At 51.6% G+C, this 14,704-nt stretch overlaps 1 protein-coding gene and 1 pseudogene across 2 annotated transcripts; one reads left to right on the plus strand and one right to left on the minus strand.

The window, feature by feature from the left end:
• Positions 1-200: 200 nt before the first annotated feature.
• LOC148221776 (immunoglobulin superfamily member 1-like) lies at positions 201-2,525 on the minus strand. Of its 2 annotated transcripts, XM_088175179.1 has the most exons (5): positions 2,089-2,525; positions 1,963-1,998; positions 1,499-1,768; positions 987-1,268; positions 201-368 (listed from the first exon to the last, which is right to left on the minus strand). In XM_088175179.1, the coding sequence occupies exons 1-5, from the start codon at positions 2,120-2,122 to the stop codon at positions 232-234; spliced, it is 759 nt and encodes a 252-aa protein (XP_088031305.1). In that variant the 5' UTR covers positions 2,123-2,525; the 3' UTR covers positions 201-231. The 2 variants fall into 2 exon arrangements, with proteins under 2 accessions (XP_088031305.1, XP_088031304.1); XM_088175178.1 differs by having other exon boundaries at positions 1,963-2,407.
• Positions 2,526-5,748: 3,223 nt separating this feature from the next.
• LOC148221777 (sacsin-like) overlaps positions 5,749-14,704 on the plus strand; it is a 56,492-nt pseudogene continuing 47,536 nt past the window's right edge.

Below are 14,704 nucleotides of genomic sequence, written 5' to 3' on the forward strand. Positions count from 1 at the left end.
TCAGTGCAGTGGTCGCCGCGCAGGGGTGAACCCTCCACCCCTCTGCGTGTTCCTGGGGGTTCCACCGCCCACCCGCCCCGCGGGACCCCCGAGGCAGCCGGGACAGGGACATGGACAGGGACAGAGACCGCGACCGGGAACGGGAAAGTGACCGTGACAGGAACCGTGACTGGAAGAAGGAACCGCGCTTGGCCAGGAAGTGGGACAGGGATGGCCCCAGGCACTGTTTATTTATCGCAGCGGTCCCGCGGCGGTGCCCGCTTGGCTCCCGCAGCCCCGGCTCCGCGCAGCCTCCGCCGTGATCAGCCCCAGCAGCAGCATCAGCCCGGCCGCCAGCACCAGGCGCACGGCGTTGCACAGCGTGTAATCTGCAGGGGCAGAAGGGACCGTCACTGGGGAGGAACCCACGGGGAGAACCCCGTCCTCCCATGGGGACAGCAGGGCGGCACACAGGGCAAGGGGACACCCCAGGGAGGTCCTGGGCTAAAGACACACGAAGGAAAGTTCATAGGGAGCAAACGGAGCCCGAGAAGGCCCCCAGATGCACCTCCCAAATCCCTGTCCCTTGGGACACCCCCTACTCACAGCCTCTAACCCGTGACCCCACCCAGTAGCGCCAAAGATGAGAAGGAGGGAAGAAACGTGGAGCTGGTCCTCAGATGCCACTGCCAGCGAGATGGTGACACTGAGCTGTGACAAGACATATGAATGTCCCTGGGGCTGGGAGGTGCAGGGAGAGGTGTCCTCTGACTCTTAACCCCACCTGTCAGGCCAGCAACCCTGTTTCTATAGGGTCTCTAGGTCATCTATAGGGTCTCTGAGGAGCTGGCCAGGCTCAAACATAGCTGAAGGAAGCTGGAACCCTCTGCTTGGACCCCTCTTAGAGCTGCTTTCCTGCTCTAAACCCTTTTCTAGTTCCCCCAGGATGTGACAGATTGCAGGGAGGGAAGGAGACTAGAGTAGGATGTGGCTGGGGAATGTCTTACCTCTCACCACCAAGTCCAGGGTGTTGCTGACAGGAGACCATTCTCTCGAAGCACTCCTGGTGAAGCACTGGCAGCTGTAGCGGCCACTGTCACCTTTCTGCACATGGGAGAGTTTGTAGTCACCTTGTTCCCTTGAGAAGAGCTGGGCTCGGATCTCGCCCTCCAGGTACAGGTAACAGCTGGTGTTGGGCTGTGTGGTGGTGCAGTGGAACATCACATCAGCTCCCACACTCACCTCGTGCCCAGGCAGGACAGAGAGGTGGGGCCTGGGGAGACGGAACTCTGTTGAGACAAGAGAGAGAATGAGAAGGTGCAGAGGGCTTTGGCTTGGTGCCAGGAGCACCCAGATCTCTGTGAAGCCACCAACTGGCTCAGGCAGAGGTGAAGGTGGTCCCCACCTCTCCAAGCCAGTGAAGAGGAGGAAGAACCCTGTGCATCATGGAAATGGCCAAGGGCATCCGGGTGTGCCCTGGGGCGTTACCCCATCAGAGGGGAAAGAGCACATCCCTCACCTTCCACAGAGACTTGCAGTTCATCACTTCGAGCCAGCACAGTGCCTCCCTCCAGGTAATGGCAGTGGTAGATGCCCCTGTCCTCGTAAGTGGCATTAGAGATGGAGAACTCGGCCCTGCTGCCACTCTGCTCCAGGGCACGGAGCTGGTGGCTGCCCTCGTACAGCACGAAGCTCCCGTAGCTGCGCTCGCAAATGCAGCAGATGGTGGTGGAGCCTCCTGGTGGGATCACCCCAGGTTGCTTCAGGAAAATGGAGATTGTGGGGGCACCTGCACAGGAAGAGAGATGCTGCCAGACAGACAGGGAGTCCCTGCAGCTGCCCTGCCATGAGCCCAGGGCTGCCACCAGGCTCTGTCTCCACACAAAGGTGAGCTGTGTTCCAGGGGGCTGTGGAAGAGCCCTGGGAGATGGGTGGGCCCAGGGATGTGTTCAAACTCCCCATCCACCTCCTCGAGATACTCACTCAGTGTAGCCTCACTCTGTGCCACCAGCCAAGCACCTGCAGGAGAAGCAGCAGTGTGACATCTCTGTGGAGTGTGTGGACACCTCCTGTTGCCCTCTGGGAATCCCCACAGCCTCTGGCACTCACCCAAGGCCAGCACACGGGTCAACGGCAGCATCATGTCCCTCTTGGCTCCCTCTGTATTCGGCTCAAGCAGGGCTTCTTCAGAGGAAGGCTTTGGCCACAGGAACCGAGCAGTTGTGTAGCCACACAGGCTTCTTGTGGCTCCCGATACGACGACCTTGCTGCCACAAGACACCTTCTGTCCCACGACTTGGGTTTGTCCAGCACGTCTGCAGGGCTGGGATGATTGAACTGAGACCACAATGTCCCAGTCATATGCCCGGGGCTGGGCCCCTGTGACGACTTAGGATCCAACAGACTTTGGGGGAAAGGCTATCAGGACTTTCTGTTTCTCTTTCTTGCATCCGGTCACTTGATAGGGAAGTGGCTTCTTCTCTGTCTTATGAAATACGGGATTGTTTTGCAACCACAAACCCACAAGTTGGTGGCTCAACAGAATGAACATAAGAGGGAAGGAATTTGACTTCCTTTTTGGCCTTTTCAGGGGAAGTTGTGTCCTCCTGGTCTACAGTGTCTGCCATTGCAGGAGGGACAGCAACACCTCCTGCCTGTAGGTCTGGGTGCACCCCACAGGGTTGGTCCCTCCTCATCCATCCAGACCCCCCCAGTACCATACTGGAGCAGCTGATGGTCTTTACTCCAGACAGCTGCTCCCTTCCACCCCCCACCTGGAGCCAGGTGCACCTCAGCTGCACCTGCTCTGGCTTGGCCAGTGATGTACACAGAGCTCCTTTGGCAGTAATGAAGGGTTAATGAAACAGGGAAAGTCTCTTGCACCGATGGATGTGGGAGAAGGGAACGGATGGATTCTGGCACTGAGGCTGTGTGGGACACATGGCAGCCTGTCCAGGCGTCCTACTCCGAAGGTGGCAGTGTTTGTAGGCTCCCTGCCCTCCTGTGAACTGCAGGCAGCACATCCTGTTCCCTCTGTGTCTGGAATCTCTGCCACAACTGGCCCCTGCAGGAAAAACAGGGAAGTCTCAGGGCTGGGTAGGTGAGGGTTATATGGGTGTAAACCAGGGGGAAAGGCAATGCTGAACTTCTTCCAGACCCTTTTCTACGCTTTTGTTTCTTCCCTCTTCTGCCTCTTTTGTCTCTCTTGGAGATTCCATGGGCCAGGAGTTTTGGAAGCAGGGTGCCCTATGGCCTCTTCCTGTTCTGGGCACCTCCTCTGGCCCCCTTTCCTGTCTAACCACCCTTTGCCTCCCCTGGCCTCAAGTGAATCTTTGCACTGATGCCTTGGTATTTTAGCTTTTTATATTTTTCATATATTTGTAACCCTGCAATTCTTTCGTGTATAACTCCAAACCCCATATACAGTGCTAACTGCTGCTTTCCCATTTTGGGCAGACACAATAATTCCTCTCCAGGCTGGGAATCAAGGACACCTCCCTGCCTCAGGCCCCAAGAGATGGAAACAAGAGTGAGTTGCGGGGAGACAAACTTGGGGTAAATGACTTCATTTCCTGAAGCTGCAATTGGAAGATTAACACCCAATATGCAAATAGACCAAACTTATAAAAGTATGAAAACCCATTGTCCATTTTGGGTGTAGTCCCTGGGGAGCTTCTCTGCCCAAAATGCACTTGAAGGCCCTTGAATAAACATAACCACTAATTATTCCCTTAGTGTTGTCTGGCCTCTGTTTTCAGGTAGTCCCAAAAAGGCATCAGCCTCTCCTTTTAAAGGGGAGCCTCCTTTAAGGCCCCTTTGTCTCCACAGCCCCCACTGGCCATGCCAAACTGCTCTGGGCTCAGCAGTGCCCAGGGGAGAGCAAGCCCTGGCCATTCTGTGGCTCTGGCCTGGCTCACACTGTCCAGGATGATGCCCTCCCATGGGCACACTGGAATCCTTGCTCCCTTCTCCAGAGCCTTTTCTCACATCCCTCAGCCTGAGACCAACCCCTGGGTGCACATCCAGAGCATGGGACCATGTGTTATAGATATCAATATAATATTGGCTTTCACATTCATAGACTAGGTTTTTGCATCACAAGTATTTTGATATAGTATAATTTATACTTACTTTTAACGGCTTTTAAATAATATAATCTGTCAATTTATGTATACACTGTATAGTTTATATGAATAGTAGGGTGATAAATATATTGTAGGCTTTAGCAAAATGTTAAAATAGAGACTAAAATACCTCTATGTAACTGTAACTATATTAGCAAAATTGTACTCATATCAATAGAAAATAATTGTTACAAAGCAAAAAAAAAAAAAGGAAATGGTGAGACAAAGCAGATGGAATCCTCCAGATGTTAGGGGGGAGTAGTAGAAAGATGTAGGTTTGATAAGCAGCATCTAGAAATAAAAAGTTTCGATCTTGGAATGGGCCAAATTGGGATGATTCCAGGAATGGAACTTGAATAAGGTTTTATTGTGGGAACTTACACTTGGTTACGTAAGCCAAGCTCAGTGCACTAACGCTACCTGCAGGTCACACCTCGATCATTGATGAAGACCAAGAGCTTTCATCAGAAAAAAGACGGTCAAAAGGATGAGAGTCCCCTAACCCATTAGTAGAGCATGTGCAACACAAGATAGTGATGTAGATTTTAGGAATAGAAACTAGGAGGAGATTTCCAGAAAATTCTGTATGAATATGTATTAGCATATAGTATATAAGTGGGATTTTTGGCCTTGATTGTTTGGTACATGAGGAAGGGCGAGTCCCTCCTCGTACCCCAGGTCGGTTTTGCTTATGCTTTATAGGAACCTCAATTATACTAAATTACTCACTGCCAAATTTTGCATATACTTAAATATATGTATTTAATATACCTTGGTTCTATTCATTTATATACAATTGTTACTATTTAAAAAATTGTTGCCGAATTTAATCTTGTTGTCTGATAAATTGGACAAATAGAATGACATTCATAACAGTAACCGACTTAGAAAATGGTGTAAAGCAATTATTTTTGGTATATCTGCGGATTGGCCACTCCAAGTGATAAGATAACAGTGACAGAAACTAGAGCATAAGCATCCAGGAAGGATTTATCAACTCCTTGCTATCAAAGAGTATGAAACAAGAAGATAAAAACAAAGGAAGAAATAAAGTATATTGACCTAATCCACAGCATGTCCTGCAGACCAGTCAGAAGTTAAAATCAAACAACAGAGTTCCTAGAACATCAAAAACTCAAAAGAATGTTTGAATAATGTATAAACTCATGAGTATGCATGTACCCCAGCAATGTAACAGAATATAGAGAACGACGCTTTACATTAAAAGTGTGTTCTTTGGCTAATCGCAAAAAACACCCCAGCATTGGATATGTTTGTCCCTGGTTTTTTCCTTTGTTAAACTTTTAAAATTCTAAATCATGAACTTTGTTTTTCACACATGGAAAGAGCTTTCCCCCTCCATCTCCACTGTTAGGAGCTGCCTGATCCAGCAGCCTGAGAGAGAGGAGGCTGCCACAGCTCCGAGCAGTTGTGGAGCCCACAGAGGACAGGTGGGGTCACACATGGACACAGACAGTCCCATGGGTCTGGACAGGCACACGGGGCCTTCCACAAACAGCACCGACAGGATGTGCCCCTATTGTATCCCTGCAAGCACATTTGAGCTTAAATATCAAAAGCTTTCATGAACAATGTACTGTCAGAGTCCTACCACCATAAACGTTTCTACAGGGGGTATGGAAAGATGTGGCTGGAGACAATTCCTCATATCTACTTAAGCAGCTCCAAAGAACTCCCCTGTGACCTGGGCATCACCCTCAGCTACAGCTACATCTTCCTTTACTGCCCAAAGGTGGCTCCTCAGCAGCTGCATTGCCTGCAAGACAAGGCTGCTGCAAGTCTTAACTCATCAGCAAGTGAAATGTCACTGACAGGAATCAACATCCCCAGCATTCCTGATCCCAGCCAGTTCTGCCCTTTCTGCCACTGGACGTTCTCACGTTAGAATCACAGGATATGCTGACTTGGAAGGGACCCATCAGGATCTTCGAGGCAAACTCCTGGCTACAGTGCAAATATGTGAAACAGTAGGTTCTCTTTTTGTTTTGGCCCTGAAGGAAACTATTGCCACATAATATTTCCCTTTCAGTCATCTACCTTCCCAAGTTTAATTCTGCAGCCTCGGGTCACTGGCTAGAGCAAAAGTGTGTCCATACTAGAAAAACAGGAAAGGATAAAGAAACATAAGCTGTTTCCAATCATGCAAATAACACAAGAAACCACCCCTGGTGCAAAAATCCAGCTGCTGTTGCAGTGCTCCCAGTCAGCAAAGCAGACTCCAGCAATGATCTTCTACCTGTTCCTTGGTGGGACCATCCTGTTTGTAACACCTGAGTCCATGTCCCCCCAGAGCCCTGCACGCCTTGGCTGTCACTTCCTGCTTGGATTCTCCCTGGTGAAGATGGAAGTCTTAATCACAGACTCTAAACACATGCAGAAACATCTTCAGACAAACTGAGCATGAAACAAACTCTCTGTACCTGCCCACCTGCCTGTTTGCATGCCATCACCTGAGCGTGCAGCCGTGTCTTCCAGAGGCCAGGCCAGAGAGCAGCAAGAACCAGTCTGAAGCAGACTTCCCACAAAGGTGGCTTTAAAATTTCAGGGCAGACTTCACATTGTCTTAGACCTGCCTCTGCTGAAGAGAAGCAGCAAACTTGGGCTCCCAAGACACGCAGCATCAACCCACAGTTCACTGAAGTACACCCAAACTTCAACACAGTGCAACGTTGACTATAATTTGTGCTGCAGACATTGTTAGATTTTGACCATTAAGCTAAGCCACAAACGGTTTTTTACCTATCACACAAATTTTAGAATTTTGGTTAAAAAAGTTAGAAACTTGGAAAATAGTGCTGTTCAAAAAGACAAATGCAAAGAAATTCCTAAGATTAAATTTTAAAAACATTTTCTTTAAATGAAATTATTGTATTTTTTTGGTTAATTTTTCACACTTTAAACTTTGCATTAATTCAAATACTGTGATGAAAGCATCGTCTTGAATTATAAAATAGTAAAATGTTCTTCTTGAAAATATCAACAGGAAAACATTCTTTTCCACCTGAGTTGTTTCAGATTAGTTTACATTAATAAGAACTGATTCTTTCTTACAAGCAGGTTTTATTGGTTTCCAAGTGGACCTGCATTTTCAAAAAGAGAAAAAAAGATAAAAATTATAATTTCAGACTTGTTTTGGGTTCTACTTCCTTTTCTTATGATCTGCCTATTTTTGCCTTTCATTTTCAGTTCCAATTTTTCAAATTTTGCCTGAATTCTGAGAGCCAAGATGCTGGAGAATAAATGTCTAATTAGATCCCGTCCTCCCTGGCCCTCATCTCTGAACACTAGTGCTTGTCCTGGCTGTGCTACATCCAGAGAGAACTCCAAGGAAGACTTTGCTCCAGACATGCAAAACTGTTCCAAAGAGCCCGGGAGGTGCCTCAGCTTGCTCTGTTCACCCCTCAGCCCAGCACATGAGAAAAAACAGGGAAGAGAAGGGTCAGTTTTATTGCACCTATCAAGGGAAGGACTCATTTTATGCTCCTTCTGTCAGGGCAACAACTGAGCCCCACACATGATCCTCGGTGGGATGGCTGAGAGAATCAAATGGCCAAAGTGAAGAAAAACCCCTTGTGGTTTAAGATAAAGTGGTTTCATAAGGGAAGCAAAAGCTGCACATGCAAGCAAAGTAAAGCAAGGGATTCATTCCCCACTTGTCGCTGGCAGGTTCAGCCATCCCCGGGACAGTGCGGCTCCATCACGGTACCAGTGGCTCGAGAAGACAATGCCATCACCCAAACATCCCCTTCCTCGTCCCCAGCATTCCGGTGAGCACAGTGCCATCCTCTGGCACAGCAGCTGTGTCCTGTAGCTGTGCCCAAGACAGAGACACAGCACTCTATGATCCATGTGACAAAAAGCCTCTTTATTGCTCTGACTTCACCTTAAATACCCCTTTTAATGTTCCCGGGTAAGTGCCTGTGATTGGCTCCAAGTTCAGGCTGCTCATCTCTCTCACCAATAGCTCTCTGCAGCTTGGGCTGGAACTCATTGGGTCACATCCTTGTCCAATTCTGTCCTATCTCTGTTCTCTGGGGGCCTGTCTATTAGGCCAGGCTGCTTCTCTTATCAGTGGCCAGATTAACTGCCCAGTACAAGCCAGCTTGCCCTGTGACAGTGTCCCACTGTCCCTCAGTGCTCCTGGCACCGCTGCCGGATCCATCCCCATCCCTGCAGAGGGGAACATGGAGCAGAGGCCCCTGGCTATCTGCAGCCCCACCACAGCTCTGAGGGTCACAGGGATGCAGGTCCTGGAGGAGTGTGAATCTGCCTGGAGAGGGGTCGAAGCTGTGGAGCACTGAGCTGCACACCCTCACTCTCAGGAGGAGGAGCAAGGCCAAAGAAGGAGAGGTGAGGAGGCTTTCCTGAAGAGGTGTCTCACTCCATCCCCTGACATTTGTCCTACGTTTGCCCCAAGTCACCATGTCCTACAGGTTCTTTCTTCACACATTCCAAGTGTTCTCATGTCTTTGTGGTCTTTTGCCTGCAGTCTGCAGTCCAAGTAGCCTCAATGTGGTGTCCTTGTGATGTAGTGTGGTCCCCACATGGTCTGTAACAGTCTGTGGGGCTGAAATTTGTCTTATGTGATCTGTACGGTGATCTCCATATGGTCCCATGATCCATATACAGGCCTTTCATCCAGGACAGTTCAGGTGTTTCTGCAGGCCAGTCTTAGGCAAGAGACCAGGGCCTGATGACCCTGGGCCCATAGCAGCATCCCTACATATTACATACTACATCCCAGTAGCCATATCTCCATGTATTCCCATAGCACATCCCTATATGTGTATCCACATCTATTCCCATACCTCATCCATGCATCCACAGTCCCATATCCCTGCCCCATAGCCAAGCTCCCTACCCGGTCTCCCCTGCCACCTTTCATGTCTCCTTGCTCATCCCCTGCCTCTATTAAAAAAAAAAAAAAGTGGGACACATATTGAGAAAGTAAGAAAATTACAGCCTGGAAAATATTCCAGGCTGGAGCTTTTCAGCTCTGTTCCCAGCCGATAAGCTGGTCCAGCTCAAGGCTAGGGAGAATTTCTCCCAGGGTGATAATTTGGTCAAAATAAGAAGGAATTAATAACAAAGATAGAACACCTGTTGTGGTGAGTGACCAGGCCCTGGGAATGGGGTGTCTTCTCTCTGAACCAATCACCTTTTCTCTACTCTTGGAATTGCGAGTCATGCTATAAAACCAAGTGTGTTTCTGAATAAACTTGTCTCTTTCTTCCTGTCATGAAAGACGACCATGTAGCTGTGCATCTTATTTCCGCCGCACTTAAAGGGTTAAAACTCCTTTCCACGGCTACATAAAAAAACCACATTTCTCCATCTGTGCGTGTGCAACGGGGAATTGAGACTCCTGGTCCGGGAGGCGGGACCAGGGCGGGCGGGAGCTCCGAGCAGTTGTCAGGGCTCTCTTTGCAGTGCCCATCATGGCCCTCAAGCAACCAAAGGCATGAGTGGGTCTGGGGCTGTCGCTGGTGTCAGTGGGGTTTGTGCGGGGACACAGCGCATGGCTGCAGCATTCTGGGGGTCACAGGGGGCTGTTGGGGTGGTGGGGAGAACGGAAGGGTGAGTGAGGGAGGTGGAGCCTGTGGTGGTCAGGGCTCACAGAGAGGGGTTTTTGGGGGCTGCTGGATGTCTTGGGTTTGACTGGGAGAGAAAATTTTCTCCCCAGAAGCTGCTCCAGCGCTGTGTTTGGGATTCAGAGTGAGAACAACATTGGTAACACACTATTGGAGCCCTGCTGAGCTCACTCTAAGCCAAAGACTTTTCAGTGTCCCATGCTCTGCCAGCAAGAGAGGAGCATGGCCAGGAGACCCGACCTCGACGGGCCAGAGGGATATTCTGGACCACAGAACCTCTTGCCCAGTACAGAAACTGGGAGGGCTTGGCCAGGAGCCATTGATTGCTGCTGGGGGATGGGTGGGGCATTGATCAGTGAATGATGAGAGACGATTGGGCATTGCTGGTTTCTCTACGTTTTATTCCATTCTCTCTTCTTTTCATTGCTGGCAGAGCATGGGACACTGAAAAGTCCTTGACTGGACTCCAACTCAAACATCAGTGTGCAACCAGCACTGTTCTCACTCTAAATCCCAAACACAGCCCTGGACTCACTTCTGGGAAAAAAATTAACTCTCTCCCAACCAAAACCAGGGCACTGGAGCATCCCAGGAAGAGATGGGGGTTTGGAGAAGTGTGGTTGTCGTCCTTGGGGGTGGTTGTTTCAGTGGGTCCTGGAAGGAGATGGGGTCCTTGACCCTTTCCAAGGAGAGGCACATCCTGTGGGATCCAAGGAAGACATAGAGGGGTCCTGGTTACAGAGCCTCCCCCACATCTTCTCTTCCTCTCTCTGCTTTACAGGGAGACCTGCCAGCGGGCTCCCATCTTCCTTGACGACCTGCACAGCATCCTGCAGAAGTACCCGGATGGGGAGCAGGTCCTCATGGTCAGACCCCAGGGGACACACGTGTCTGGGATCTGCTGCCCAGCAGGGCAGAGTTACTGCAGGCAGTGGAGCTGGTCCCTGTCCAGCACCAGCCCCAGGACCTTGGTGCCCAGCTGGGAGAGAGGGTCAATTCTCTTCTTAGGGCCTGGGAGGCCCAGGTGACTGGGCACTGATCCCTAGTTCCAGGAGCTGGTGCAGAACACGGATGATGCTGGCGCTAACGAGGTGCGTTTGTGTCTGATGAGAATTCTGTGGGAAGTCGACATCACTGCAGGGGGACTGGAGGGCACCCAGGGTGAGAGGCACTGAGGGCACTGCAAGAAACCAGATGGAGCCTGGAGTGGCACTGGCTGGTGCTGGGAGGGACTGGGGGAACTGGAACTGGTGAGGGGTTCTGGGATGTGCTGGGGGCACTGAGGGTACAGGGAGGACTCAGGGGTACTGAGGGGAGTTTTGTGGGACTGGAGCTTGTGAGAACACTGAGTGTGAATAACAATTCCCCCTCCATATCCCAATTCCCCCCTAACCCATGGATGGTGCTGACTGCCAAGCTCAGCTCTCCTGGCCTAACATGACGCCAAGATGTCACCCCAGGGCTGGACAGGGATTCAGCACCCAGGGGTGTCCCACAAGCAGGAGGATCCCCACACTGTGAGGCACTTCAGCTTGGGCTTCACTTCTGTCTACCACCTCGGCAGTGAGCGGCACTGGAAGCCTCAGCTGGGACTGAACTGGGGATGTGGGTTTTACTGGAGGTACTGAACTACAGGTGCTGGGGAGAACAGGGAGGCACTGGGGATTCACAAAATGGAGGGCTGTGTCCAAAGTGAGGAACCCTGAAGTACCAGGAGGCTGGGGGAAGGCTGGCTGGCAATGGAGGGCAGGGCTAGGGGGACATACTGAGGGAGGACTGGTGAATTGGGTTTAAGCGTTGGATCATGTGAGGCACCGTGGGGATAAACCTGAGGCCATTGGGTGGGCATTTGGGGCACTGATGGGTTAGGATGATCTGGGAAGGCACTGGTGTCCATGTCATCTCTGTGGCTTCGTGGTTCCCATGTCTCCAGACCTGCCAGGTGTGCTGAGCCTCCCATATGTGGGGGTGATGGACCCTGAATGCCAGGTGCTGCCTGGTGCTGGCAAGCGCTGGGACATCTCTGAAACCCAGGACCTTCCTGGCCTTTTCGAACCCTTCTGGGCCAGGCTGAAAGCTGTGGACAGCACCATGCCTCAGCCCAGGGCACCCTCTTCTGCTTCCCCCTTCGCCCCAACCCTCGGAAATTGCTGCAGGGGTCTCTGATACTGAGTGCACCTGCAACCTCATACAAACCTGCCTCACAGAGGCCGCTCTTGCCTTCCTCTCCCTCTGCCATGTCTGCCGTGTGGCCCTGCACAGTGTGGCCCCTGATGGGGTCCTGACACTCATGGGAACACTTGTGGCATCCCCTCAGCCTGTCCCTGTCCCGGTGCCATCCAGGGAGCTGTCCCTGGAGATGCTGCCAGACAGGGCCACCTCTGCAGAGGATACCACACCGCTGGCCACACTGCAGCAAAAAGAGATCAGAGACTTGGAGGCCCTGGGGATCCCCCAAGTTGGGCAGCCATCGAACAGCTCTCAGCCTGTGAGGAGGAATCCAGGACCATGTGGCACCATCTGTTTTTGGTGTGTCAGGGTGATGAGGAGTTGCTGGAACTGTTTCACCAGAACACACAGGCAGGACTGCATCCTCCACCTCCCATGGCTGGTGTGGCCCTTCCACTTGCCCCTGCCAAAGATAGCAAGTGGGTGCCATGTCTGAATGCTGAGAAGGGGAAAGTTTTCTGCCACTTTCCCATGCTGGTCATCTTAGGGCTGCCAATCCACCTGCATGGGGCCTTCAGCGTCCTCTCAAATCACAAGGGGCTGTGGGACCCAGTGAAGCAGGGCAAGTGGAACCGGGTGCTGCTCCACATTGCCATGCTAATGGCCTGGCTCCAGGCACTCTACCATCTCTGTGCCATGCACAAGGCAGGCAAGTTGAAGAACTTTGTGTATCATCTCATCTGGCCAGACATTAGCATTGCCTGTTACCCCTTTACAGACTTGCCATGATTGGTTTCTACCAGGCTGTGGCAGCCAGGAGTGGCCCGAGGCTCTTTTCCTCTGGCACTCCTGGTGCTTACTGCATGACATCCACTTCCTGCACCAGGCTGTGGAGACACGCCCTAAGCTGGGTACTATAGCACAGTGAGTCTTTGCCACTACCTGTGGCATCCCCTGCCCCAAAGTGCCTCATCCCCTGTTGGCTGTGACCTTCCCTGGGAAGGTGCAGGGCCTCAGGAAGGTGTTGGATGCTAGAATCTCTGACTGGAACCACTTTGTCTGTGAGCTTGTGCTTCTTCCAAACTTGACAAACCTCCCTGCTGTTGACCAGAACCTGCTGCTTCTCCATGCACTGGATATGTCTCATGAGGATGTGGACAAAGTACTGCAGAAGACAGTGCCCTGCATCCCTGTCACCCCTCATGGCCACCTGCAGTTCATCAATCACCTGGTACATCCCAGAGGCTGTGCTGCCCCTTTATACCACCCTGAGGATGAGTGCTTTCCCACTGGGAATGCCTTCCTTTCCCTGGAGAGATAAAGCCAACTGGAGAGGAGGCTGGGCATGGTGAAGAACACCATGGCCCTGCCAGACCTGCTGGAGAGGGCAAAGACCTTGCAACTTGTCTGGACCAAGAATCGTGCCCAGGGCTGCCAGAGGGCTGCCTGCATCCTTGAGTTACTTCAGGATGCAGTGAAGAAGAGAGCAAACAATACCCTGTGGGCCACTTTCCAGACTGTGCCCTTCCTCCCTGCTGCACTGCCCACTGGTGACCACGTGCTGCTGCCAGCTCTACCATCACCTCCATGCCCTGCTAGTGGTCATCCATCCTATCTTGTCTCCTAAAGCGCTGAGGAAAAACTTCAGCCTCTCCAAGAAGGTATCATCGTTTTTGGGGCTGGACCAGCAGATACCATCAGCTCCAGTCCTTAAGTTGCAGGCACTCAGCCATAGCTCCAGCACTCTCCCTTTGGAGACCCTGCAGGACAGCAACAACTGCTGCTACAAGAACCTGAACATGCTGCTCTGGGAACATCGCTCCAGCTGGGATGAGGTGGCTTCTGCAGTGGCCCAAGGGGAGCCCTTCATCTTGGTGGGCTCCCGTTTTGCGCCAGTCACAGCTGTGGCCGAGACACTGTCATTAGAGGCTGTCCCATACCTCAGCTCCAAGAGCAGCACAAGGCCTGCAGAGAGCTCTGGGAGCGTGTGGGGCTGTGCCACACGTTCACCTGGGATGATTATGCCTGAGTGCTCTACACCCTGGCAGAGACACATGCTGGACAGCCGCTGCCTGCATCAGAGCTGGATCTGACCCTGTGGCTGGTGTCCTGTGGCTTGATAGAAGATGGCAACCAGCCAGATGCCTGCCAGACCCAGCAGCTCTTTCTGCCTGATGAGGAGGGCATTTTGCACCCACAGGACAAGCTCCACTTCAATGATGCACCATGGATGCTGTTGGACAGAGATGTCCTGCTGTGCCATAAACAGCTGTCCTGAGATGCAGCCCTGTGCTGTGGGGTGGCCACCACATGCCACCAAGCACTGCAGAGGAGCAAACTCATCACTGATCACCTGAGCCTCTGGGTGCCCGTGAAGATTTGCCAACACGGCTGAAGAACATCCTTGAAGGAGCACTCGGCACCTGCCCCTGATATGGTGAAGGAGGTGCTCCAGAATGTGGACGATGCTGGTGCGGGGCTTGTGTGCTTCATGAGGGACCGCTGGCAGCATCCAGCGAAGGCCACTTTTAGTGAGAAATGGAACATCCTGCAGAGCCCTGCCCTCTGCATCTACAGTAACACTTCCTTCCAGCAGCAGGACATTGAAAGCATTCAACATCTGGGGGTGCGTGGCAAGCAAGACCAGCACGATGTCACAGGCAAATAGGGGCTTGGCTTTGACACTGTTGTCAGGAAAATTAATCCACAAACACCAGAGGTTTATGTCCAAAAAGGAGACAGAGGAGTCCTTTGTGCTTTATTCGAATAAAGGGAGAGGCCATGGGACATTCCCCTGGGATCTCTCAAATTTTTGGATGA

Source organism: Sturnus vulgaris, chromosome 17 (genome assembly GCF_052056855.1).
Source record: "Sturnus vulgaris isolate bStuVul1 chromosome 17, bStuVul1.hap1, whole genome shotgun sequence".
Classification (NCBI taxonomy): domain Eukaryota; kingdom Metazoa; phylum Chordata; class Aves; order Passeriformes; family Sturnidae; genus Sturnus; species Sturnus vulgaris.

Excerpts from the sequence above, each read along its gene's own strand:
- LOC148221776 (XM_088175178.1), bottom strand. The coding sequence starts at position 2,122 with ATGATGCTGCCGTTGACCCGTGTGCTGGCCTTGGGTGAGTGCCAGAGG. Across the intron at positions 1,269-1,498 it reads ACTGCAAGTCTCTGTGGAAG|AGTTCCGTCTCCCCAGGCCC; the intron begins GTGAGGGATGTG and ends TTGTCTCAACAG. Across the intron at positions 369-986 it reads CCTGGACTTGGTGGTGAGAG|ATTACACGCTGTGCAACGCC; the intron begins GTAAGACATTCC and ends CTGCCCCTGCAG.